This window comes from Sciurus carolinensis, chromosome 12, assembly GCF_902686445.1.
Source record: "Sciurus carolinensis chromosome 12, mSciCar1.2, whole genome shotgun sequence".
Classification (NCBI taxonomy): Eukaryota; Metazoa; Chordata; class Mammalia; order Rodentia; family Sciuridae; genus Sciurus; species Sciurus carolinensis.
The window spans coordinates 19,433,921-19,461,442 of record NC_062224.1 but is presented as its reverse complement, the minus strand read 5'-3'; the positions used below and the strand labels follow the sequence as shown (position 1 = coordinate 19,461,442).

At 34.5% G+C, this 27,522-nt stretch overlaps 1 protein-coding gene across 4 annotated transcripts; it reads right to left on the bottom strand.

Annotated features, from left to right (window-relative positions):
• Mastl (microtubule associated serine/threonine kinase like) lies at positions 1 to 26,976 on the bottom strand. Of its 4 annotated transcripts, none has more exons than XM_047519745.1 (13): positions 26,757 to 26,976; positions 24,021 to 24,158; positions 20,382 to 20,521; positions 19,515 to 19,603; positions 17,106 to 17,212; positions 16,608 to 16,758; positions 13,517 to 13,689; positions 10,690 to 11,832; positions 9,648 to 9,789; positions 7,748 to 7,762; positions 5,687 to 5,800; positions 5,496 to 5,597; positions 1 to 2,271 (listed from the first exon to the last, which is right to left on the bottom strand). In XM_047519745.1, the coding sequence occupies exons 1-13, from the start codon at positions 26,937 to 26,939 to the stop codon at positions 2,114 to 2,116; spliced, it is 2,655 nt and encodes an 884-aa protein (XP_047375701.1). In that variant the 5' UTR covers positions 26,940 to 26,976; the 3' UTR covers positions 1 to 2,113. The 4 variants fall into 4 exon arrangements, with proteins under 4 accessions (XP_047375701.1, XP_047375702.1, XP_047375703.1 ...); XM_047519746.1 differs by having other exon boundaries at positions 9,648 to 9,786; XM_047519747.1 differs by lacking the exon at positions 7,748 to 7,762.
• Positions 26,977 to 27,522: the final 546 nt, after the last annotated feature.

The following is a 27,522-nucleotide window of genomic DNA, read 5'->3' as shown; positions in this document are numbered from 1 at the left end:
TTACTCTGTCACCTTTAGGCCAAAAATATTTTTTATGTCAGAGGCATATTTTGGGGTAACACATTCTGATCTTCAGAGCAAAAGATGCATAGATTTCCACTGGCCGTAGTTAGTGTTCTTTACCTCATTGTTCTTGTTCCCTCTTGGGTTTCTCCTTAACAAGTGTCTGAACTTATATTCTTTGACAGTTATAAGTTTAGATGGTAATTCACACATTCCCCTAAATACCATGACAACATGCCTTTCCTGGTGGCAGCATTTCAGATGACTAGCTGCACATGCTAGGTTATAACAGCAAACTATGTAACTTTCTACTCAAGGGCTTTGTTGTCTGTTGAAAATCAGCTCATCATACTTTTCTCCAACTAAGTAACGTTTCAAGTCCCTAATATCTTTGGAAGTCACTAAACTGGTTTGTTTCTGAATCTGGCTCTGCTCATTCCAACTCTTCAAAGTAATCAGTATTAATCCACAACACAGAGCTGCTCACTGTTAAACTGCCCAAGGCGTTTTAATGTGGCAGAGTAATGGTTTGAATCGTTTGATTACAAAGCCTTTTTTTTGACAATACCATGAAAGGATGATGGGTAACTATGCTTTCATCGAAGGGAAAAATGTATAGGTCAAACTAAATGACGTTAAAACAACCGTTAAAACAACCGTATTGTGAACATTTTATTAGAAGGGGAAACTATGAGGAGCATTAAATCTAAGTAGTCATTACTAAAATGAGCTCAGTAAAACCATTAACCCATGAATTCATTACATAGCAATGTTTATAATGGTATATCTTTCATTGTAACTGTTTTAAACTTGTGTCTTTGTCAACTACATTATAATAGGGCAAATAGTAAAGCCAAAGTGCAAAAACAAAAGAAAGTATTTAAAAGATTATTAGCAGAAAACTTATATTCATTTAAATTTGAACTTTGCTCTTTTAGGGGTTAAGTATACTGAAAGTCTCAGTGAATTAAAAATATGACCTGTGAGCTGAATACTCACAGTGTGTGTTGATGCTGATAGATAATTTACTTGTTAAAATTATATTTATTAAGCAAAAGTAAATTATAATGTTATTTTAAGGACAAATAAGATAGTGTTGCAAATGTTTATAAGATTCCAAGCATCACATTTTCTATTAAAATTGAATAATTATTAAAATTGTTTACAGTATATTACACCTAATCTTTCCAGTAGTATTTTTAAAAAAATAAATACTCTAGAAGCAAGCACCAAAAGCAGACAAGGCAATAAAACTGTATCGTTAGTAAAGTAAGCTAAAACCCTAGTTCTTTTGTTTAGTCCTTATTCCCCAAAGGAGTCACACTAATGGGTGAAGAAATTTTCCAGCTCCATTTTTGAAGTTACAAATGATGCCTTAAGTGACTGCCCATGAGACCATAGGGTTGTTTTGTTTTTGTTTTTCCATACCCATACCGGGGACTGAACCCAGAGGCACTTTACCACTGAGCCACATCCCCACCCTTTTTATTTTGAGACAGGGTCTGATCAAGCTGCTCAGGTTAGCCTGCAACTTACCATCTTTCAATCTCAGATTCCTAAATCACTGGGATTACACGCCTGCATCACTATTATTTTATTTTATTTTTAATGGTGCTGGATGTTGAACCCAGGACCTTGGGCATGCTAGGCAAGTGCTCTACCACTGAACCACATCCAACCCCAAGACTGCTGTTTTTGCAGGTAAACATGGGCAAGTAAATTATATTAAAATGAAAACATACTTTTTTTGTTGCTATCACGTTGAATGGTGGACTACAATCAACACATAAAGAGAAAATCAAGCTTGTGGCTCATTAATCTGTACATATTATAGTGGTAATGCTGTTCTAGTTTTATTGATGCTTTACTTTTCATAAAGTGCAGTAAATAAAATAAATAAAATGAAACAAGATTTGAAGATTTATATACAGTTCTCAAGTTGAGATATTACTGATTACATTTCTTATAACTTAACTCTGTGAAAGCTGTCACATACATTAAAAGCTCATCAATCCAAGTAAAAAATGATTTTGATCCCTCTTTAGTATTAAGTATATAATTATGAAGCATATTCTATAATACAAAATTAAATAAAAGGAACATTTACGTGTTATAGACTAAATCCAGATACGGTCAGATGTTGAGCATTATTCCTGGCTTCAAAATAGGATGTATCTGTTTCATTATCTGGTTGAGGTATGAAAGGCATAGTTTGATGCTGCAGATTTTCCCAGTCTACATCACTGAAGAGAGGATGATGTTTTAGTTCTTAGGAAAAATATGAAAGAGAAACAGAATATTATGACACAATTACCTAAGTACTGCTTTTTGGAATTAAAAAGAGGATGTTTCATATGTATCTTGCCCTAAACTTATGCCAGTTCTACAAATGTTTGTTTAATGTTTGTCTCCTGTTAAGGTCACATACTATATTTTATTTTGTGTATCACTTGGCATATAATAGGTTTAGATTTGCCAAATGAACAAGTGAATGACTGGCTTTAACAGAAGCATATCTTTTTTGCTGCCTACATCTTCTCACACAATCCCTGACTTCAGAGAAGAGGGCTTGGCCTAATTCTGGCTCCCCAGTACAACTTTCGTAAAGCTGATATCACATGATTAATGCTCCAGTTCTCACTACAAGGCCTAACCACTTATTTGTATCACTGCAATCTTTAGCACTATCCATTGTCCCGGAAAACTTTACATGAAGCTCATCCTTCACTCCCTTGCTTTCTTCCCTGTGCTCCATCCTCCTTCATGGTGATTTTAAAATACACATTGATGACACCTTATTCATCCTTCCTATTTCCTTCTACCTACTAACATAAAAGTATGTTCATTTCTTTGGCTACATGGTGATATTTAGTTGGTAGAAATAACGTTTTCTTTCCTTAACTATTCCTTTTTTTGTCATTGCTGGGGATTGAACTGGGGTCCTTGCACATGTTAGGCAAGCTCTCTACCACTAGGCTGTACATCCCTAGTCCGAACCCTTCAATCCTTAAAGTAACAACAGAGATGTTAATAAACCAGAAACAAATGCAGCAAGTAGTGAAACCAATACAAATTAAAAGGTACCCCAATTTAAGTAAAATTGGAATAAGACTACATAGATTCATGGGTCTGTATGGGGGGGTGATAAGTTGGGAGACTTGTTTTTCCCTATACTAAAAGACTAGTAGGAAAAGGGATAAAATAGTAACAGTAGTTTACATACAGAGAATTTGTCTCTTAATGTTCAAAATAAATAACTGATCATGGATTACTTCTCAGAATGGTGGTTCTAAACTGGAGTGATTTTGCCCCCTAAAGGACATTTGGCATTGTTTGGAGACATTCTTGGTTGTCACAAATGTGGTGGCATCTACTGAGTAGAGGTCAGGGATTCTGTTAAATTCTTGTTCTACAGTGAACAAGACAGGCCTCACAATTATCTGGCTGAAGCTGAGAAACTCTTCTTCTGAAAATTATATAATTTGCTCAAAACAGGGGGGATAAAAGAAAATATTCTTACTAATGACACCACAGATTTTTGTTTCTTAAATGAACAGTTTACATAGTGAAGCAAAGGATGGGTTTTCTTAATTTAAATAAAAAGTTACTTCAACCCTTAAATTAGAATTCCTTTGTGAATTCAGTTTAAATGAAAATGAGTAGTTACAATGAAAGGATCACAAATTTTCCCATTACATCCAGATAGCAGAGATAAGAGTTACTACTGTAAATTTTCTGCTTCTTTAAATGTACTTGAATGTATCTGCTAGCAAATTATTTGAAAATCATTCCAACACACAATATCATAGCCCATTATAATATCACAATATCATGAAACTGTCTTTCCATGAATGTGACAAGAAACTTTAAAGTGTTCCATGCTGATGTACTACTTTCTGGACCAGTAGTGTAATAAGGTAGGCTGATGTCTAGAGTCCTGTTAATAATAAATCTTCACTCAGTATGAGACTGATTAAATGCATAAGCATAAGGCAATGCCTGACATATAATATGCAATCAATAAGAGTCAGCTTAAAAAAAAAAAAATGACCCTACCCACTGCCCCTTGAATGATACCATGTTTTATAATAGCAACCTGACCAATATGTTGTGTTAAGATACCCACATCTATTCTGAAGTAACACCGTGAGGATTTGATATGTACAAACCCAATGTACACTGCTTGGAATTCAAATTTGTGAGTATTTATGTGTTTCAAGCAGCTTAAATGAAGCTTTAGTCTTCTTTAGAAAGTGAAAGCTGAGTTTTCAAATTTCAGCTCTCTTACTTCATGCAGGTTTCTGATCCAATCCCACTCTGCATACAGGTATTCCCCAACCACCATATCTAAAAATATCTCTTGCCATCACTTTGTATCCTCCCACTTTGCTTTATTTTTTTTCCTGTCACTCACTGATGCATCATTGTTATGTTATGGTTATATTGGCCTACTGTCTGTCTTTCTACGAGAATGCGAGTTCCACAAGGAAAGGGACTTCAGTCTAGTTTATCCTTGGTGTAGCCCCAGGATAGAAGTCACTCAACAGGTTCAATTAAATCAATAAACAAACACACTGTTGGTTTTTTTTTTCTGTCCTAACACTAGGGACCAAATCCAGGGGAGTTCCACACTGAGCTATATCCCCAACCTTTCTTATTTTTGATAAAGAATCTTGCTAAATTGTCCAGGATGTCATCAAACTGATTCTCCTGCCTCAGAACTATCATAAGATAGATAGATAAGATTCACACTGTTGATCTTATGAGAGGGAACACCTAGAAGCTGATGCAAGTGACATTATTCTAAAGCTCAATTTTCTCAACATACCCATGAAAATGTATTTTGGGACATTATGCTTCTTTGTCTCTATATTACCATAGCTTATGACAAAGAGGATTTAATTTTAGGTGCTCAGGTGGAACCCAGAGCCTTGTGTACGAGCTCTCCCACTGAGCTACGCTCCCAGGCCTACAAAATGACCGTAAGGCTGCTGCTAATGAGATTTACTAGAATTTTTAAATTATTTAATATACTCCTGCATTGAGAAAAGCATCGAATCGTTCTTAATGTACCAAGCTTGTCTTATTTGAGGCAACCTGGAATCTGATAAATTTGTCAATGAGAAATATTATTAGAAGTTAAGCAGTAAGAAATGATATAACAAGATGTTTTCATGATCTAGATTTCCTATATTTGTTGATGGTTAACTTTTATCAGGCTGTGACACCAACAATATAAGACTGTTTCAGGTGCCTCCTTGGGAGTAAAAAAAATAAGTATACGAATATTGTATCTTAACTGTACCTAATTCTAATGTAGAATAATGACAAATACATTAATGCATACACCTAGAGGAGAGAAATAATGGAATCATCTTTTTACCATTTAGCAGTCAGATTATTTGTAGTATTGTGCTAGAACTTGATATTGCTATTAATAGTCACTACCTGGAACAAACCAAGGATAAAAGTTTATCAATATAAAACCTTACCTTTCATTCCAGCTCTCTTTGTATTATCTATAGTTAAAAGTATTTCTACTGCACTTTGAGCATTATCAGATAACTTTTCTTCACCTTCTGGCCAAGGGATATCTATAAATATAAATATAAAAATAAACTTGTTAATCACTGCTTAACCACACAGATAAATGAATCTATTGTAATAGGAGAAAAAGAATCACCTCTTTTCAGAATATTCTGGAATACTTGTTGTGGTGTCTCATCATTGAAAGGGGGAATTCCAGTTAGAAATTCAAACAAGCAAACTCCAAGTGCCCACCAGTCTACTGCAGGACCTGGAATTTAAGAGGAAATAGCTGAATTTGCAAGCATTTTTCTACAACTATCTGATCAACTGAAATATTAGTATAGGGATATTTAAGTGTAATGAAGGCTTTCATTGTCTAAGGCTTTCTTCTATCTTCATACAGTACAAAATTCAAAAATGTATTATTTTCTAAGTAATTTAGACTGTCAACTAGCACAGTTATTTAAAGGAACATTAAAGCCATTTATTTTCATTTAATAACTTCTGATATTCTGGATACTTTATGTGTTCTAATTCCTAAAACACAACAAAGGGATTCATTTAGCCTAAAGAATATTCCTGAAAACATGGTACTTCTCAATTGCAAGTCAGGATATGATTACATTTAGATGATTACTCTGTATTCTTCTATGTCACACAAGGTAGAGATGAGACCGCAGCATTTATATTATTTGGAAGACAGCCTGATAAATGAGGGAAGGCCATAATTACAGAGCATTTTAACCTGGCTTTATTCTTTTTTAAGAAGCTAAGACAAATTTGTTTAACAAAAATATCCATTTAAATTCTGTCTTGAAGAAGTAATTAGGAGATAATGAATAGGTAAAACATATCTGAATAACACCTTTACTGGAAACAACATTTGTATACAAAGTTGTTGTTTGTGTGTGTATTTATTTTTGAGAAGGGTCTCATTAAGTTGCCCAGGCTGGTCTTGAACTTGTGATCCTCCTGCCTCAGACTCCCAAGTGATTGGTATTAAGATATATACCACTGTACCTGGCTTCTTTCTTTTCCTTTCCCTTTCCTTTTTCCCCTTCCCCCTTTTTCCTTCCCTCCTCTCCCATCCCCTCCCCTCCTCTCTTTCTACTCCTCTTCTCTCTCATTCCTTTCTTCCTCTTTCTTTTCCTATGAACGTAGGAGCACTTAACCACTGACCCACATCCCAGTGTTTTTAATTTTGATACAGGATCTTGCTGAGTTGCAGAAGGGCCTCACTAAGTGTCTGAAGCTGGGCTTGAATTTGTGATCCTCCTACCTGAGCCTCTAGAGCCACTGGGATTATAGGCATGTGCCACTGTACCTGGCTTGCACCAAACTTATTTAAAGACAATGCCACAAAATTCATTATTGTAGTTAAGTTAAGCAACTGCCACCATCCCATTTTAAGAAAGCATTGTGGAAAAATCTGCATGCATTTAGAATACCTTTTTACCTGCAATCTCCATAAACCCCTGTTCCCTTTAAGGATTATAAGATGCTAATGGTCTGTAGGCTTCTATTTCTATAGAAATCATTATAAAAACATACAGACCATCTCAGTTAGTATACCTTTTAGCAGCATGGAGAAAGAATTATTCCAATGGATTAGATAATATAACCAAAATAACAGAAAAGCTGGAGGAAACCAGGAAAAAATGTATTTTTATTTAACTTGAGTTAGACATTAGAACCCTTTTCCCAGCTCAGCTGAAATTGTACTTGTGTTAAAAACATTCATGATTTCTTCAAAGATATGTCACATATCCATATATTTAAGTCAAAGTCTAGGAAGACCACATATTGTGATAAATCTTAACAATTACAACACAATATTAGCTCGTAAAGAAGAACAAGCTTGTTTTATACTACTGGCTTTCTAACTCAAAACCCAGTCATAATTTGTAGGGATTTATTGATAGTTATCTATTTTCTAATAGTAATGAAATTTAAAATGTAGAAAATTCAATTTTAACTTCATCAAAACTATTTCTTCTATTGCAAAAAAAGTTGTCTCTTCACTCTTTGATATCTTTAAGTTATAAAAATGCCATATACTACATTTCTTTCTGCTAAGAATAGAGAGACATTTCATTTTTGTATTTCATAAATGAGCTTAACGGAAACATTATTTTATTATGCAATGTGATCTAGTTACACTTTGACTATGGTTTAATGTGCTTTGCCACATTACTTTATAGAGAAGCTTACTTACCTGAAGCCAGAAACCCTGCACATAAGAAAACAATAGTTAGGTATGCTCTATTAAAATTGTGAGTTAATTCCTTCACCATTTTTAGGTAGCGTACCAGATTTAAGATATAAAATGATGATTAAGGAAAAAAGGTCATTTCCCAAGAAGAAAACAGCCTACTCAAGAAGAGATGATAAATGTTTTTAATACAATGTTAAAAGAGCTGAAACACAAATATGGTCAAGAAGTTACAAGAAACTCAGTGTATGAGGGACAAGACCATGGAACTCATCTGGGAACCTTAGTTGAGCTCAGAATGTTATTTAGCTAAGAGAGCTGCACGTCCCACTAAAACATTAACATTCTATAAAATAAATATTTAAATCTGAAGCTTATTTTTATATTGTATACTAAATAAGTGATAATACTAACTATAATAGATTATGCTAGGAAATCTGTGATTTAGCCAAAGGGGGACTGTTCAAAAATTATTAGAGGAACTTACTTGCTTAAAGAAAGGGAATACTAAATATATCCATTTGTAATACTATAGAGATTAACATTTACTGAGTACTTCCAAGGAATTCTGGGATACTGGGTAGAAGGCAAAAAATTCATACTCTGTTCTTAAGACATTTTCTTAAGCTTTTGTAGTGGGGAAAAGGTAACTAATTACAACACAAAATAGCATAAGTTTTTTTGGTTTAGTTTTTTTTTTTTTTTTTTTTTTTTTTGGTACAAGGGATTGAACCCAGGGACACTTAACCATCAAGCCACATCTGCAGTCCTTTTTTATATTTTATTAGGGACAGAGTCTTGCTGAGTTGCTTAGAGTGTTGCTAAGTTACAGAGGCTGGGTTTAAATTCTTTATCCTCCTGCCTCAGCCTCCTAAGTTGCTGGAATTACAGGTGTGTGCCATGGCGCCCGGCTTGGCTTAGTTTTGTTTCTATGCTGAGGGATCAAATCCAGGGCCTCACACATCCCAAGCAAGTATACTACCACTGAGTTACATTCTGAGTTCCCAAGATTCTAATAAGATTATACAGAAATAAATAATTCTTAGTAGTTGATTGAAGAATACATTATCAAAGGCCTAACATTTGAACTGATGATAAGAAATTTGACTGGATAATGATTAGAAGCTGGCTTTTGTCAAGTAAGACAAAATACATGTGAAAAATAGGGAAAAGTTGAACATTAAATGTATTTCTTTAAGGAAATGAATGAAAACATAAGGCATATGAAGAAATTCTTTGAAAAATGAGGCTAGTATAAGAGCTTAGAGTCTTGAATATCTTGAATTTAGATGTTAACAAATAAGAGGGAAATAGGAATAGGATTCTGCAGACTGAGCAGAAATTTAGGCTCAACATTATAGTCACAAGCATTGTAGACCAGACAGAAAACATTCAGAGCAAGGATAATATAGGGTGGGAGGTGGGGCTTCTCTAGATTATGAGACTGAACCAAAGAAGGCAAAGGACAAATAGATGCAAGCCCTTTAGTATTTGGTCTTCTACATTCAGAAAATAAAAGCCATTTCTTATTTTTCCTACAATAATATATGCATGCAGAGTATTTCAAGCTGAATGTGATGATGGCACACACCTATAATTCCAGCTACTTGGGAGGCTGAGGCAGGAGGTTCATAAGTTTGAGGTCAGTGTGGGCAATTTAGTGAGACCCTGTCTCAAAATAAAATTAAAAATGGCTGGGGATGTAGCTTATTGGTAGAACACTTTTATAGAATTCTCCAGTTCAACCCTACTACTGTAATAAAAAAAAAGTATTAAAAGTATTTCATGAGTTCATTTTCTTTTAAGTAAGGTTAAGTATCAAAGAAATTTAAAACAGTTTTTACCTTAAAAGATAAACGTAGTGATAGATCACAATTCAAAACCCAAGACATGTAAGCCTTACCATGGGCCGTGCTCAATAACAGCTCAGGGGCCAGGTAGTCTGGGGTTCCAAGAATTCTCCCATCATCCATTGGGGCTGCCCCTCTTCTCACACTCTTTGGAGTTCGGTATGAAGTTCCTGATTTGATCTGATTTGGGGTCTGCTAATTCAAAAGGATTTTAAGAGACAACAAATATCTTAATTCTTTTTACTATAAATAAAGTACTGAAATTTAAAAAGTTAGATCATGGACTAGTAGGCATATAAGATACACTCAGTGGAATCACAGCTAGTTATAATTATGAAAAAGTTCTTACATGTAATAAAATTCAGCAGCTTAGATAATATCAATTATTTTCATAAGGTCTGTATATATAAGCAACAATGAAAAAATGCACTTTTTTTTTTTGGTACCAGGGATTAAACTCAGGGGTGCTTAACTGCTTAAACACAGAGGTACTTAACTGCTGAGCTACATACCACACTCTTTTTAAAATTTTTTAAATTTTGAGACAGGGTCTCGCTAAGTTGGTTAGGGTCTTGCTAAGTTTCTGAGGTTGGCTTTGAACTTGTGATCCTCCTGCCTTAGCCTCCCAAGCTGCTGGGATTATAGGCATGTGCCACTGCACCTAGCTTGTTTGTTATTTTAAATATATACATTTTAACTTTATTTTTTTTCCTATAAAGAGATCATCTAAATATGTCCTTGGAAGACAGTCAGGTTAAGAGTAGACTTTAATTTGTCAGGATGAACCCAACTACTACATATAACCATAAAGCTCTAATAAAGAAAGAAAAAAGTAGACTTTAATTTTGTATTGCATAGATTGTATTTGCTTAGAAAAGTATGTAGAGCTATACAAATAGAAGCTACTATTGTTAAGAATAATAAACATTATTACTATAGTTTTACCTTCTGCATGAAAATTTCCAAGAATTCATAGATTCTGAAGAATGAAACTATATAATTAATACCTTCTAGTTTAGTTGAGAGGGGAACATCTTTCTTAATGTTTACTTTCCTAAAATTCAAAGAACAAATTATTAAAAAGTTACAGTATACCTGATGTGGCATATAGGATCTTCTTTTTTGAGTAGGGGTGACAGCCATGGGATCTGAGCCAGTATAACCACATGAAGTATCCATTGCATCTAAAGAAGTGATGCTCATCTTGGATGGTTCTGAGTTATTGGATGCATTAATATGACTGTTAAAACTTCGAAAAACTACAGCATTTCTTTTAGAAAGAGTTAAGGTCTTCAACACATCTGAAGAAGGAGCTAATAGTTTTTGGTTACTGTCTTGGATAACAGGGTTCTCATCATCTTTTGGCAGGGTATTTTCTTGGCAGTTTGGTGATACAATAAGTAGATCTTCAATATTTGATTCTTCGAAAGAGGATTCTTTGATACTTTTATCTGGATCTAAGGACTGTCTTTCTAATGAACTTTCCATGACAGAACTTCCATGAAAAGACAAATCTGAGTCCATATTAACACTTTTGGGAGCTCTATCATCATTGGCACATAGCAAATTAGAACTTAAGTAATCCTTATTAGTCTTTTCACAATCTTCATCTAGTTCACACATAAGGTTTTTTGCTATCATCGGTATAGGAAAATTTTCTGGTGTTTGTTGTTTATCAGTAAAATAATTGACAGAGTTTTCCTTATTAGCACAGTCATTTTGCTGACTTCTACATACTGATAACTTCAGATTCTGAACCTCAGTTGTTAAGCCTGAATTTTGATTTGTGTAACAATTTATCATTTCACTGCCATGGTTATACTCCACACAGTTTTTTTTATTTTGTATAATTTCCTGACAAGGACTAGAGTCAACCGACTCAAATTTTCTTTTTAAACTTCTTTTCTCAAGGTGCTCTTCAGTTATACCACTAGAATTTACAGTCCACTGCTTTGACTCACTGAAACTAGACTGTCTTGTGTCAGTGGCCATATTTACATTACTTACATCCAGTTCTTTTGCTTCCCAAGAAACTTCCCCAGAGAAGCATTTTTTAGCAAGGGTTACACAAGAGCTTCCAGTGGCAGGAATGGCACTGGTGTTGTGAATGGGAGAAAGGGCTAACTCAAGATCCTTTTTATGGAAACTTTTGGTCTCAATGGCATTGGCAGATTTTGCACATAACTTGTCAACCATATTCCAACTCATCATTGTAGAGCCCGTTGCTTCATCACTTTCCTGAGAGGAGAAGAACTTTTTTCAGTTATATCAAACTGAGATTCTTTATCTTCTAACTTCTGGCCATCTAGGAGTGATAAATAACCCCATAAACTATAATACTACCTATTCCCACTGAAATGAAACAAAGGAACAATGATAACAATTAAAAAGAAATATAAACACATACAGCACAAGTTTATACACATTATTTTGAATGAAACATAGTCTGGAATTTAAATCAATTATCCTCTATTACATAGGTTGATAGTATATTACATATTATTAAGCAGGACAAATTAACAGGTAACAACACTTGAGCAAATTTGGACATTAAACATATATATTTTGTAGTAGGGGGTATATGAATAATTCTGTCTCAGAGTGCAAAATGCATAGGGTCTGAAAACTAGACAATAAAAAATTAAAAAAATATTGTTAGTATAAACATGTATCACTTCACATGAATAATAACACCAAAAATAACAGCAATTAAAATCTTTTGTCAACATGAGGAACTGATGATGCACTGATAACAAATGCTTTTCTCAAAGACTGAATTCCAACTATCTGCAAGTGCTCATGTGTACTCAGAGCTTTGTGTGTAATACTGCAAAATAATTCATGGTGACAAGGATTTTTATGAGATTACTGGTATACTCCATTAGAGGGATTCTTTAGTAAACTATAATATGGCCTGTTTTTGATGTACAATATCAAACTTTAGTAACTAATATTAACTTAATAATACAATCCAAATTATGGAAGGTTTATTCTAATCTAACATTATTTTATCAGCATTCTATGAAGACCTTATAATTTTATATTTTAGTTCCTATGTGCTTTAGTATCTATAACTTTGATAACTTTTTTTCATGCAAGAGAACTTTATTATAAGTGAAACAAAAGTAGAAGCAGAGAGCACTTTCAAGAGAGAGGGAGCTGTATCCAAGCAGAGCACAACAAAGGAGACAAAACTGTCTCCAAGTTTATTACTGTTTCTAGCTTGAATACCTTTTTAAAAAGACAAAAACAATACATATATTAAGTAAAATAATTTTACCAAAATTCATTCATTTGGCAGCAGTCTCCTCAGAATAGATACTTTTTAAAAAAAATTTTTTTAGTTGTCAATGGACCTTTATTTTATTTATTTATATGTGGTACTGAGAATTGAACCCAGTACCTCACACATGCCAGGCAAGTGCTCTACCACTGAGCCACAACCCCAGCCCCAGAATAATACTTTTAAGGGCATACCCATATTACCTTCGTGGTATAAAACCTATTGCAGAAGTTTACCATTTCTTTAAGTGAGAAACCGGTGGGAAAAGTATAGAAGGAGGTAGCTGGAATTTTAAAGGTTAGAAACAAATACACCAAAAAACTCAACAAGCTGATGTGTGTATCATGGTTGGGAATTAAAAAGTCCATCTAGATTCCTTGAAGCATTTACTATCAGTTTACTATAATTACTTAGTTACTATATTTCAAGCAAGAGCAATTTCCCAACAGAATGAGAAATGAAATATGTCAAAAGAATTTGACAACACATCCAGGAAAATAAAGAATTTTTGATCATACCTTGACTGCCACTCATGAAACAATTTCATTTCCTTATAGAATTTATATGAAAAGCTATGGTATCTTTCTCATTAATTTGACATACATATTTGGTTCTGGGTAAGATAAATATTCTCCTAACCTGGCAATCCTTTTCCCATTTGGGACTGCTGTAACATTCTGATTCCACACTGGATACAAAGGTGTGGGATTGACTACTGGCACTAGATGTAGCCAGTCTTTTCCTAGACTGGAGTAGATTTGAAGTTAGACATTTCACAGGAACTCCTGGGTTGGAGGAAAATGTTTCAAGACCTGTAGGGAAATGTAAATATTGAAACTTATGCCAGGGCTTTCTTAGTTCCTTACTGAACCTGAATCTTTACAGATATATTATGCATTGCTTACTAGGACTATTTCTTTGTAAATAGTATCAAGTCAAAAAGATGGCCACTGGTGTTTTGGGCATGATTCTCATTATATATTCATAAATTGTTACAAAGTAATTTTCACAAAGATAATACAAAATAAAATCCCCTTAACATTTGTAAAGTAAGATCAAGATAAGGGATTTTTATAATTAGAAGGGAATCAATTTTGAGTCATTAATAATCTAATTTGGAACTATTCTGGATAAAGGAGCATTATTGATATACTCTATCAGATGTGCTATAAGGTTAGAATGTGACTCAGTTTAATTTGTATTTATAGCTGTATTATAATGTTGAGATTTATGTGCTTATGAATATGAATTATAGACATCTAAGGGATTTCCCCCCCCCCTTTTCTTTGCAGTATTGGGGATCAAACACAGGGCCTTAAGCATGCTTGGGAAACACTTTACCACCAAGCTACATCCCTTATATAGATAAGGGATTTTCTTAATATGACTTGGTAAAGTATATAAGTAATGGTAAAGCAGCTAATAATGAGCCAGTGCAGTAAAGTAGCATCATCTATATAACACCCATTCCTTTATTATATTTAAATAATTCTATAAAATGGTTGCTTCTCAACTAATGAACTTAAGAAAAGTGTGCTTTAATTAAAGATTACAATATATGGATGTACATATATAAAAGATGGATATATCTTGTTTTCTTTCCCCCAAAAATGAAATTCTCAAGGAAATTCTTAGTTTTATAGCTTTTTGATCTAATAATCTCAGAACTTTAAAACTGGAAGGAGAATTTCAAAGTCCATTTAATCCAACTTTCTTTTGATACATAAATCCTCTCACTGGAATTCCTGAAACTCACTGAACACTGATATATGAGTGAAGTGCTCAACCGCCCTCTCCGAATAACATAGGAAATTATGTTTAATTAATGCCATGTGCATACTGTATGTTGCTACTGCATTGTTTCTCCATCAGTGTTATGATCAGAACATTACCTACTTTGGAACTTCTGATAGCTCCCAATTTTCTACAGGTAAAATCCTAGTATTCCTGTAATGACACTTGATCCTTTTCCATCTACTGTCAGGCTTCCTTTCCCACTGTACCTAGTTCTCATTCCCACATAACACATTTAATCCTTGCTGTCTGAAGGTGGAATATACTCCCACATGTTTATGCCTTTGCATATGCTAGTGTCTCTATCTGAAATACCCCCTTTCACCAAACTTGTACCAAAGGAAATTCTTGCTTCTCTTTCTAGGTCCAAGTTGGCCATTACTATGTCTTAGTACCATTCCAGATTCAGTCCAGTTAGCATTTGTTACTTCCCTTTCTGGTCTGATTTATTTTATAGGATTGTTCATGTTATCTGTTTATACCTGTCTTCATCACAAAATTACAAATCATCTGAGGCCAGGACCTCTCTTACTCATTATTATATCCATTCAAATGACCAACACAGAGCTTTGCACCTACCTTGTTTTTTTTTTTTTTTTAATATTTTTTTTAGTTGCAAATAGACACAATATCTTTTTTTATGCATTTATTTTTATGTGTTGCTAAGTGTCAAACCCAGTGTCTCACACAGGCAAGGCAAGTGCTCTACTGCTGAGCTACGGCCTCAGTCAGCACCTACCTAGTTTTGACAGATTAAATAACTAGGGGAAATGTAGAATATGGATATTAGTAACACCTGTATATTTCATATTTTAACAGTCTCCTGTTTGTCAAAGGTATAAATTATTCTTTAGCCATGTAATTTTTTTGTAGTTGTGTATGGACAGAATGCCTTTCTTTGTTTATTTTTATGTGGTTTTGAGGATCGAACCCAGTGCCTCACACGTGAGGCAAGCTCTCTACCACTGAACCCCAGCCCCAGCCCTAGACATGTAATTTTGACAGAAGAAATAAGACTCATTATATTTGGAGGAAAGGCTTAGTGGACAGAGATGTATTTGCAATCAAGATTTAGTTTCCCACTTACTACTAGTGTATGACAAAATCTTTCTTTGTTCTTCTTTTTTTTGTTACTGGAGATTGAACACTGAACCCAGGGATTTTCGACCACTGAGTCCTTTTTATTTCTTATTTTGAGACAAGATCTCATTAAACTGCTGAGGATAGCCTTGAATTTGCAATTCTCCTGCCTCAGCCTCCTAAGTTGCTGGGATTACAGGTGTGTGCCACCATGCCCAGCTATAACTAAATATTTTCAAATATTAGTTTTCTCATTTGTGAAAGGGAGACAATATTATATATATCCTAGATATGTACAGATTTGTCGAAGGCCAAAATAAAAATGAATTAAAACTTATGAAAATAACTTCAAAGCATTAATTGCATTCATAAGATGAAGAACATGAATTCAGAGAACTAAATTATCCACTGTCAATAAGTAAAAAGAGATGAGGTCGAGTGCTATATAAATGTCGGTACCATTCTCCTCTACTATTTGAATTTTCTTTTTTTACGTGCAAAAAATCCTCAAATTTTTAAATTTAAGCCACCTCAAAATCTTTTGGAAATAATTTTATAGAGATAAACAACACTGCAGGTACTATATCTTGTTTATAAAAGATTTCCATAGACCCAGTTTAGTGAAATTTAACACTACTATAGGTTATTGAAGAATATCTCATTAGCTAGACATTTTATTGTCAACTTAAAAATTCATCACAATCTCTTTCAGAAAAGACACTTACATTATGAAATATAGGACAGTTCAAATATTTACATTTTAAATTATTAAATTTATATTAGAAATTTAAATACGGAAAGTATTTTTGTTCTTTAAAAGACACACTTAATGGGGTAAACTATCTTTTATACTCACATGATTTTAGTAGTTTGGTAGAATAAGGAGTAGTGTCCTTTTGATCTATAGACATAGGACAAATTAATCCTTGAGAAAATTGTGTTGTTTCAGATAGATGAGATGAAATGTTATCTATAGAGTCTTGATTTTTTTCTGCAACTGGTGTGAACTATTAAAAAGAGAAAATTAAAGAAATGCTAAAAGATTCACCTTCGCAAACACACCACCTAAGTATATAGACTTATACCAACTGTGTAGACAAACTTTCAAAGTAAAACCACCTTGTGTTTGATATTTCAATCTGTTGTGATCTTTTTCTTCTTTAATATTTTTTAATTGTTGATAGACCTTTATTTTATTTGATTTATATGAACCTAGTGCCTCATGCATGCTAGTCAAGCACTCCACTACTGAGCCACAACCCCAGTGTGAATTTTTTTCTTTTTAAAGAGGATTTTATATTTTAAGTTTTAATTATGAAAGGGTATGTTGAATTTTTTCTTGTCAAATACTTACAAATCCCAAAGAACTGATGAGAGATAATACTTGTCCTGGGGTTCTTGAATAATCTTGCTTAGGTTTAGCCATTGATGGTGTTGTAAGGATATCCATCATATTGATATCTATTTATGCAAAGGAAAGCATATGAAATTTCTTTAAAATCTTCCATTGTTATTGACTAAACTGATAATCATGTGTTCTCAACTTTGCTCTCATGTTATTAACTTTATCTACAAAACTGGCTCATGCAATATATATATATATATAGGGGTGTATATATATACTTTTTTCCCTGTATATGTGTAAACAGGGAATCTACCATGCAATAGAGGAAATACTAGTCAACTAATTGAAACCAATAAAAAATTGTTAGAATATTGTCTTACTCTGGAATTGATAGAACATAGTGAAATGACCCAGAATCCTTCTAGCTTTTTAGGGAATACTCAGTGACTGAAAATCAGTGCAACCTAACTAGCAACAAAATGCTCTTTTGGTAAAACAAATATTGGAAAAGGACATAGTAAGGAATTAATACAAATATGGGTCTCTCATGTTAACTGATATGTTTAAGCTTAGGTCAAGACAGAAATTTATCTCCATTATTAATATGTTTCAGTGCATACTCTTTTAAAATAATTAAACATTGACACATAGCATTATATTATTTTCTTAGATATCAAAAATGCTAAGAGAAGTCTAATGTTCTGTATATGATATAGGACTTAAGAAAGTATACTGAAAGTTTGAAATTTAATTTCATTTATATCTCCCACTGATGAAGCAATAAAAATCAGTAGATAATAGTAATTAATCTTAAAAGGACATTTTTATTTTAAAAAACCTAAAAATCATATCATATAAAATAATTTAAAATCCTGATACCATCCTAATACAAAATTTTCCTCATTCATGAAATTTTCCTATGATTATCTGAAATCCTTGAAGTTAGATATTTCACAATTCAAATGTTTAGATTGAAGAAATCCTGGAATTTAAGATTCCAGGGTTTATAATTCATAAACCCAATTTTAGGTTACTGTTAATTTATTAATAAAAAATACCTTTCCATCTTTCTACCCTTCTGCAGTGCATGTGTGTTGTTGTCTCTCACATGCTAGGAAAATGTTCTACCACTGAGCTATATATATACACCCTCAGCCCACTTTTATGCTTTTTAATAGTGAATATAATATGCTTCCAAGATGACAATCTATCATCTATCCATGTTTCTATGATGAAATTAAGGGACTTCTTGTTTCTACCCATTGGAAACAATGCTGCTACAAATAATTTTATTCACGGACATATATTTTATTCTCTTGAATAATTTCCTTATGATAAACTCTAAAACATAAGATAAAAAAGAATAAAAACCTTTTTAAAGAAAATATTTGCAGAATTTCTTTAGAAAGCACTATGCTAATTTATAATGCCCATTAAAAAACTGTGCTTTTGGGCTAGGAATATAGTTCAGTTTGTAGAGAGTGCCTGCCTTGCATGCACAAGGCCCTAGGTTCAATCCCCAGCACCCCCAAAAAATAAAAACAAAAACAAACAAAAAAAACAACAAAATGCTTTTTTGTAGTCTCATCAACTGGATCATCAGTATTCCTTTTTTTCTTTTCTTTTAGTTGTAGGTGGACACAATCACTTTATTTATTTTTATGTGGTGTTGAGGATCGAACCCAGTGCCTCACATGTGTGAAGCAAGAGCTCCATCAATGAGCTACAACCCCAGCCCAGATAGTTCATTTTTTACATTACCATTTCTTCAATTATATTAGTGAAATGAAAATATTTTCACATTACATGTGTGAAATTGTGTGTTCATTTTCTTTGCTCCTGTGTTTATCACTTAGTGGTGGCCATAAATATTTGAATTAGTTTTTGGCTATTATTAATACATCATCATATTTTAATAGTTTAGTCACTTTACTGATGCTTAATTGGTAAGAACCAGTTTCAGTAAGGAGGAAATTCAGAAAAACAAATTCTGAGTTCCTTTTGAAGATCAAAGGCTCTTCAAGGACCTTTAATAATAATGTGGGCTGGGGTTATAGTTCAGTGATGTGTGAGGAACTGGGTTCAACCCTCAGCACTACATAAAAATTAAAAAAGTACTGCATCCATCTACAACTTAAAAAAAAAAGAAAGGAATTATGCCTATTTTTCATCTTTTTTTTTGGTGCTGAGAATTGAACCCATGGTCTCATATATGCTAAGCATGAGCTCTGCCACTGAGCTGCACCTCCAAAATTTTCACTTTCTTGGAAAAAAGACACCATTACATTTTTCTAGTCCATTTTAGAATAAATAACCATAAATTTTATTTAATGTAAACTAACAAAGAAAACAGTGTAAATTAATGACTTTAAAATTTATTGCACTTTTAAAAAGACACTTACCAGTTATTTTTCTTACCTCTATTCAAAGTCACTTTGGAGAGGCCAAAATCTGTCAGTTTAATATGACCCTCATTAGAAATAAGCATATTATCTGGTTTCAAATCCCTGTACATACAAAAGGAACAGTGGATAATGTAAAAAAATGAAGTTTTGATGTTAGCATGTCCAGGGGGGGAAAAAAAAGGTGAGAGAGAGAGAGAGTTATGGAAAAAGCAGATGTTATTTATTTCCTTTAAAATAACGGCACTCATTGGTAGTTTTGAAAAGTACAGAACTCTCAAAAGTAAAACATCTTTTTTATATACTTGAGTCTACAAAAATGTTAAATGATTTGATACTAGATTATCTTTGTCATTACCTGTTAGATATTCCATTAATATAAATAATCTCTTTAGATAAAATCAACTTCAAGTTGGTTCAAAATACATCTATCTCTTTAAATGAGATAAAATTATGGTTTAATAGAGCAGAGTCACATAATCGTTCTTTGTACAGAGGAAAACAGTGTAAATCAGCAAGGACTATAATATAGTATGTTATGGTAGGAGTGGAAAAGGATTCAATATTCCTTATATTAAAATGCTATGTTCATGTTGAAAACTATGAAAAGGCAGGAAGGTAAAACAAGAGTTAATGGACTTTCTAAACTCTTATGAGTTGCTACTAAACTTTAGATAACCTGGAAATATGGGCAGGTGGTTACTACAAATATTTGAGAGTCAAACTTTTTTTTTTTTTTTTTTTTTGAGATAGATCTCATTATGTTGCCCAGGCTGGCCTTAAACTTGTAATCTTTCTGCCTTAGTCTCAAGATTGTAACTTCTAGAACTTAATTTGAGTACCTGTATTTTTAATAATAGTTTAGAGAAAAGTTGATCTTTACCTGTGGATGATTCCATGTCTATGAAGGTAGTCTAGGGCCAATGCTACTTCAGAAATATATTTCACAGCCATCTCTTCATCAAAATAACCATATATATGCAGGAGAGACTTGACATCTCCACCAATAAGATATTCCATTACCTATCAAAAAGGAATGTAATGTTGTGAAATAAAAACAATATAATTAAAAAATAAACTATTTAAGCATTACAGTTATGTATTTTCAGCATGATTCTATAACAAAATGTATTTTCTTTTTCATTTTTTGCAGTGCTGGTGATTGAAGCCAGGGCCTTACACAAAAAGGCAAATGCTCTACCATTAAGCTAAATCCCCAGCCCTTAAAACACATTTTCCAAATGCTGGATGTAGAGGCCTTGTGTTCATAAACATTCATTCAAAATTAATTAGCATTGCTAGGTGCAGTGGTAAAGGCCTGTAATCCCAGTAACTTGGTAGGCAGGAGGATCACAAGTTCAAGGTCATTGTCAGCCAATTTAGCAAGACCCTGACTCAAAATAAAAAATCAAATCAAAAGGACTAGAGATGAGCTGGGCCTGGTGGTACACTCCTGTAATCCTAGTGGTTTGGGAGGTTGAGGCAGGAGGATCACAAATTCAAGGCCAGCCTCAGCAACTTAACAAGACCTATCTCAAAATAAAAAACACTGGAGATGTAGCTCAGTGGTTAAGCACCCCATTCATTGAGGACTTAAGCAACTTAGCAAGGCTGTGTATCAAAATAAAATATATATAAAAGGAATGGGTATGTAGCTCAGTGCCTCTGGGTTCAATCCCCAGTACCAAAGAGAGAGATCTTTTTGCCTCAACCTGCCAAGTAGCTGGAACTATAGCCATGTACCATTGAATCCAGCCAATGTGTAATTTAAAAATATTTGCTGAAAAATTCAAGAATAAAGTTGAAAAGCTCATGACCTATTATGATTAAATTCTTTATTGTGTATCGCCTAGTAAGATATCGTTAGATAACTAGAGTATAATATTCAATGAATTTCACATCAATATAATCCCATCATCTAACATATAATCCACCCTGAATCTTCACTGACCACCACAATATTGTCTTTTATTAGCATCTTTCCTCACTCCCATTCTCAAGTCAGAACCATGTATGGTTTTAGTTGTTATATTTCTTCAATCTGGCAGTTTTTCAGTTTCTTTTTTTGGATAAAAACATTTTTAAAGAATATTTATATGATACACTTTTTTTTTTTTTTTTTTTTTTAAAGAATACACCCTTATTTACAGATCTCCTTTAATTTGGGGTTATCTGATTATTTCTTCACAATTTGATTCGGGTTATGCATTTTTTTTTTTTTTTTTTTTTTTTTTTTTGTACCACGGATTTCACCCAAGGGTGCTTTACCACTTAGCCACATCTCCAGACCTTTTTATTTTTTTTTTGAGCAGAGTCTCCCTAAATTGCTTAGGGCATTGATAAGTTGCTGAGGCTGGCTTTGAACTTATGATCCATCTGCTTCAGCCTCTCAAACCACTGGGATTACAAGCATACATCACCATGTCTAGCCAGGTTATGTATTTTTGACAGAAATATTACAAAGTTATGCTGAATCCTTCTCAGTTACTTCCACCAGGTGAGACATATAATGCAGATTTGGAGAGAGGTTTGTATTCTCTTCCTTTTTTTCTTTTTTGTGGTTCTGGGGACCAAATGCAGTGCCTCAAAAATGTATGCTAGGCAAGTGCTTTATCATTAAGCTACATTCCCAGCCCTCTACGTTTCTAATAAGATCCCAGGTGCTACTGGTGCTGCTTGTCTGTGGACTATATTTGGAGTATCAAGGATCTAAACCCATGGTAAAGTTAGGTAGACTAGATAGTGTTCACTATCTAATTTCAGAAATAAATCAAAATAGTAGTGGGGATGTAGCTAAGTGGTAGAGTATTGTTTAGAATGTATAAGCCTTGGGTTCTATCCCCAGCAACCACTGTCCCCCTGCCAAAAAAAGGGAAATCTTTCCTGGTTTACTTGTATTATTTCTAAATCTATCAAGTTGATTTCCATTCAGTTCTTTCACTGTTGGCCTAGGGTTCATGAAACTCCTGGCTTCCCATAGAGCTAAATTAGGATTGATGCTATAGCCATAGTGATGGGTTTGGGGAAGGGGAGGGGGTCATACATACTACATATGAAACAGTCTGTTGTAAAGGTATTAGAGGGCCTCAGGAAGAATTAAAGGGTTAAATAATCCCTTACCTTCTTTGGATATGGCATAAAAGAATGTTCCTTTTTTAATCTGTAAAGTTCCAGATAGTAAATATTTTAGATTTTATGGGACTCTATTGTAACTATTTCAGTCTGCTCTTATAGTACAAGGGAAGCCATGGATGACATATAAACAAAAGAATGTGGTTAGGTTTTGATAAAACTTTATTTATTCTCTGAATTTCAAATTTCATATAATATTTATATATTACAAAATATTATTCTTTTCTTTCCAATCTTTTAAAAATACAAAAACTATTCTTATCACACATAATCATATATTATTTTCTTTTTGACTCTGACAATGAATCACTCTAAAAAGATCTCTTAGAATCTTGGGCTTTCCTGAAGGGGCTCTCTTTAACCTTGCTTTGAAGATGAATTCTAACAGAAATTTGTATCCTCACTCAAACTCCTTTCCCCTTGAATCGGCAGGTCTCATCTCCCATAAAGGAGTTCATTATAACCAAGTATTTAATTTACAATTCATTGCAGTTCTGTTTAGAACAATAAAATAGTTTAAAAACCCTAAAACAAATTCATCAATAGTATATTTATCAAAGAAATTATGAAATTCATGATTTTATCAATGGAATTCTTTATTGTTACTGAAAACAATGAGGTTACCATTAAGGGGAAAAAACAGAATTATAGTATTTACAGTAGGATCACATTTTACCATTCATTAAAATTGTGAAAAAGAATCATTAATTTTCCTGAATCAGTCCTAATGCAAAAAAAAAAGAAAAAGAAAAAGAAAAAAATAAAAGGTACTCCCCATAGCTCTAGAAAAGGTTTTTACTTCTCAAAGTTTCTGGCCATTCTAGTAAATCTTTATATCACATTTAACATCAGTCTAAATATACTTGAAGATTTGCTGAAAGATTAGAGATGGATTAAATTCTCAGGTACCAAAAGAGTTCTTATATTAGACACCATTTTAATAACCTACCTAACATATTATTTAGATGGGATTAACATCTAAATCAGTAGACTTTGATAAAGCAGATTACCATCCATGATGTGAGTAGCCCTCTATTAGTTGAAGGCCTTTAAGAGAAAATTCCCCAGAAAAAAGGGAATTTTGCCTCCAGAAGCTGCAATATCTATCCTTCCCTGGGTCTTTAGGCTGCCAACCTACTTTACAGATTGGAACTTGCTAGCCCCCACAGTCTCCTGAGCCAACTGATTAAAATAAATCTTTGTGTCTTATGTATGTATACGTACATAAGTATACACACACACACATATACACACCCTATTAGGTCTTTCTCTCTGGAGAACTAATTAATATAACTGGTAACTTGGCCAAAGTCATAAAGCTCCTGAGTGCCAGAATTCACATATAGATAGCTGAGTCCATGAAGAAAAAAATGTAAAACTATTTACTCACCAAGTAGACATTGCTTGCTGACTGCAGTGAATAATACAAGTGGACAATGAAAGGACTTTTGCTTAGTGCCAGTGCATCTCTCTCAGCTTGTACCTGATGAGTCATATTCTTATTGATCATATCTGCTTTTTTGACAACCTATAATAGACCACATGACAATAGAAACATTTTAGTTTTTATTACAAAGTGTCCTCAGGTTTCACATTGCCATCACAAAAATACCAAGAGAGAAAATATAGATATTATTCAGAGCACACACTGCCATCAGGAAATTGTGCCAGATAAACAGCTAAGATGGTAAAACAAATAGCAACAAAACATTATCTTCAAGATGGAACTGCTCATGTTAGTATTAAATGGCAAAAGTATCACATCCATTTTGAGAAGGAAAAAAGAATTAAATGAATGTTCTCTAACTGATCCACATGTTTACAGAAGAAATAGATAGTAATGTTCCTAATAAGTCCCAAGATAACCAGGAACCTGTTACAGTGTAACAGCCATACACACACACACACACACACACACACACACACACACACACGTTTATTTATTTTTTTATTTTAAACGTCTGATTCTCTGGTGGAACAGAATTGAATCAAAATGTTGGAAGTTTGTTTGCCTCACTTGAGCAAGAATGATTAGAATTATCGGAAGCCTCAGATGCTGTCCTACAGAAAACAACTTTTAAGTTACAAGGTAATTGGTACAGAAATAAAAGTGTGATCTACATTAAAGTTGGAGCACTAAACTGAACAGTAAGACACACTGGGATCAATTCTCAATGCTATTACAAGGAAAAATACATTTACTAGAGTATTTAATACATTCCTTAATACATGATAAGTTCTAGCCCTATTGCTCTTCCTTAAGAAAACTGAAGGAAATTAACAAAGGAAATTTATAACATAATTTCACCTATCATTTCACTGGATTAGAAACTCTGTGAGGACATGTTTGCTTTATTTACTACTGTATCCCATATCACCAAATATTTAACAAATTAATTGCTGTTTTCATTTGGACTATTTGAAATGACTGATTACTATGTACTATAGAAGGAAAAGCAAAAATCTTGGAAAAAGAAAGCAAGGAACAATAAATTTCAACACAATGAGCCTGAAAGATCAAAGAAGATTTGAAGGAGAGCAGAGATGAACCTTAATGCATGAATAAGATAGGTGAAGAGTCAAGAAGGGTGGAAGAAAAGCCCTTAAGGGGGAACAAACATAAACATAAGCTTCAAGGCAAGAAAACACACAGGTTAGGGGGATAGTCAGTTGGTGTTGCTAGAATTTGGGAATAGAAAGGAGGGGTTAGTGAAAAGAATGTAAGAAGCAGAATTGTGAGTAGTAGCCAGGAGATATGACACACAAATGAAGTGGAAGAAAGTTAAATTGACTCAGGTTTCTAGTCCAAGGACAGGGGCAATGGTAGTGTTATTTAATGGAGAGAGGGAATACAGGAGGTTCAGAGTTTAGACAATAAGTGGAGAGGATTGTTTAAGATTTGGCAAGTATAATTTGGAGATAAGTGCTAGATATTCACTTGGCATTGTCCAATAGGAAATTCAAATTTCATCCAGTCAATGGGTTTTCCTTTCCTTTATCTTCTCCACTCAGTGCTGAAATGTGAGTAATCTGCATCCTTGGGAGTGAATGAGAACCAGGAGCGGACAGATTAGCTTCAAATACACAGTTGAGGGTTTTAAGAATGATGTATATTGTTGTAAAGATAAAAGGATTGACTTAGGACACGTTTCAGCTTGTTCTTTAAATGGAAGTATATCCTAGACATCATAATGGAAAGTATGAAGAGGAAAAAATGATATCTGTTTAATGAGAACTTCGGGTTGCATAAACAGGTCGGATAATCTATATCAAAAAATATAAAACAAAGGGCTGGGGCTATAGCTCAGTTGGCAGAGTGTTTGCCTCTCAAGCACAAGGCCCTGGGTTCAATCCCCAGCAACACACACACACACACACAATATATATATATATATATATATATATATATATATACACACACACACACACACACACACACACATATATATATAAAACGAAAGCAACTATTACAAACAATGAAAATTTCAATCTTCATCCAGGTGAAGGCTAAATGAGCACAAAGGATCCAGAAAATACATAAAATAAATAGGTAATACTAACTTTAACAATTTCATAACAGATTTATCAGAAAACAATGCAGCTTCTTCCTGGTCAGGATCAAACTCTAAATCAGTGGCCACAGATTAATTAACCTGGGACAAAAATTTCAGCGATTCTGCATGTCAAAGCAAACGAACTAGGAAATCAGCAGCAGCTATTTAAACCTTTTTGGATTTAGAAACATGAGTCAAATTCGGATTAGGCAGAATCATGGATGTAGCTTTAAGTCCGTTTTGTACTAAAGGCCCACGGATCACCTCGGTCAAGTCTCTTCGCCTTTGACCTCAGTTTCCTCATTTGCTAACACTGGCTAAGGCGAAGGGGGTCAAGTTTTACTATTTTCACTGGGCAGCGTCTACTAAGATATGAGGAGAAGGGCGGGGCAGGGTAGGGCAGAGGCGAAACGCCTGGCCGGATCCGACAAGTCAGTTCGCAGGGTTCGGCAGGCTTAGCAAGCAGGTCCAGACTAGTTGCCACCGCAGCCCCGGAGTCTGCCCAAGTCAGAAGGCAGAAGAAAGGGCCGCCGGCTGCTCTCCTCCCCTTTCTCTGCTCCTAGATTTCCTACCTTCACTGCATACAACTTGCCGCCTTTCTGTCCCAGGTACACTTTCCCGAAGGCACCGCGGCTAATGGGCTTCACTATGGTGAATTCCTCAATGGAGGGCGGTCTTGGCACCGGGATCCTATTCACGCATTCTCCGGTCGCCGCGCCTCCTCCACTCTCCTCGCTTTGGGCGGTGGGCTCCATTGCCGGACAGGTCAGAGAGAGGAGTACAGTCGCCCAGCCGCATATCCCGCCAACTGGGTTCAAAGTGAGGCTCCGCCCACGTCGTGCGCGGACCGTGACGTCACTGCGTCGCCGCGCCGACTCCAGTGCAGCCCGGCCCTGTCACCTGCAATTGCCCAATGGGTATGAGATCTGGGCCCTGGGAACGTCTTGAATCCACCAGGGACGTTTCGAAGGCGGTGACTACGGCCGACTGACAGATCTTGTTTTGAGGGAGGAGGCACAAACAGTTCTTGGCCGACAAGGAAAGGGACAACTGGAGCTTAAATCTGAATCGCGGGATTTGAAGAGATCTCTCCCCGCCTCCTAACGAGTCTGCTAGGAACCTGCCCTGGTCCCAGTCCAGACCTGCAATTTGCCCCTCCCTTCCCGACCTAGTTGGACTGTTCAGGAAAGCAAAGGCCAGAGATGAGGTTTGGAAGCTAGCGAAATCACAGAATGTGAGAAACTGGATGTGCAGGAAGCGGGTAGCAGACCCTGTAACCTGACTTTATTCACAAAATGTAATTTGCCTGACAGAAAGAGACTAAGACCAACAGGAAGA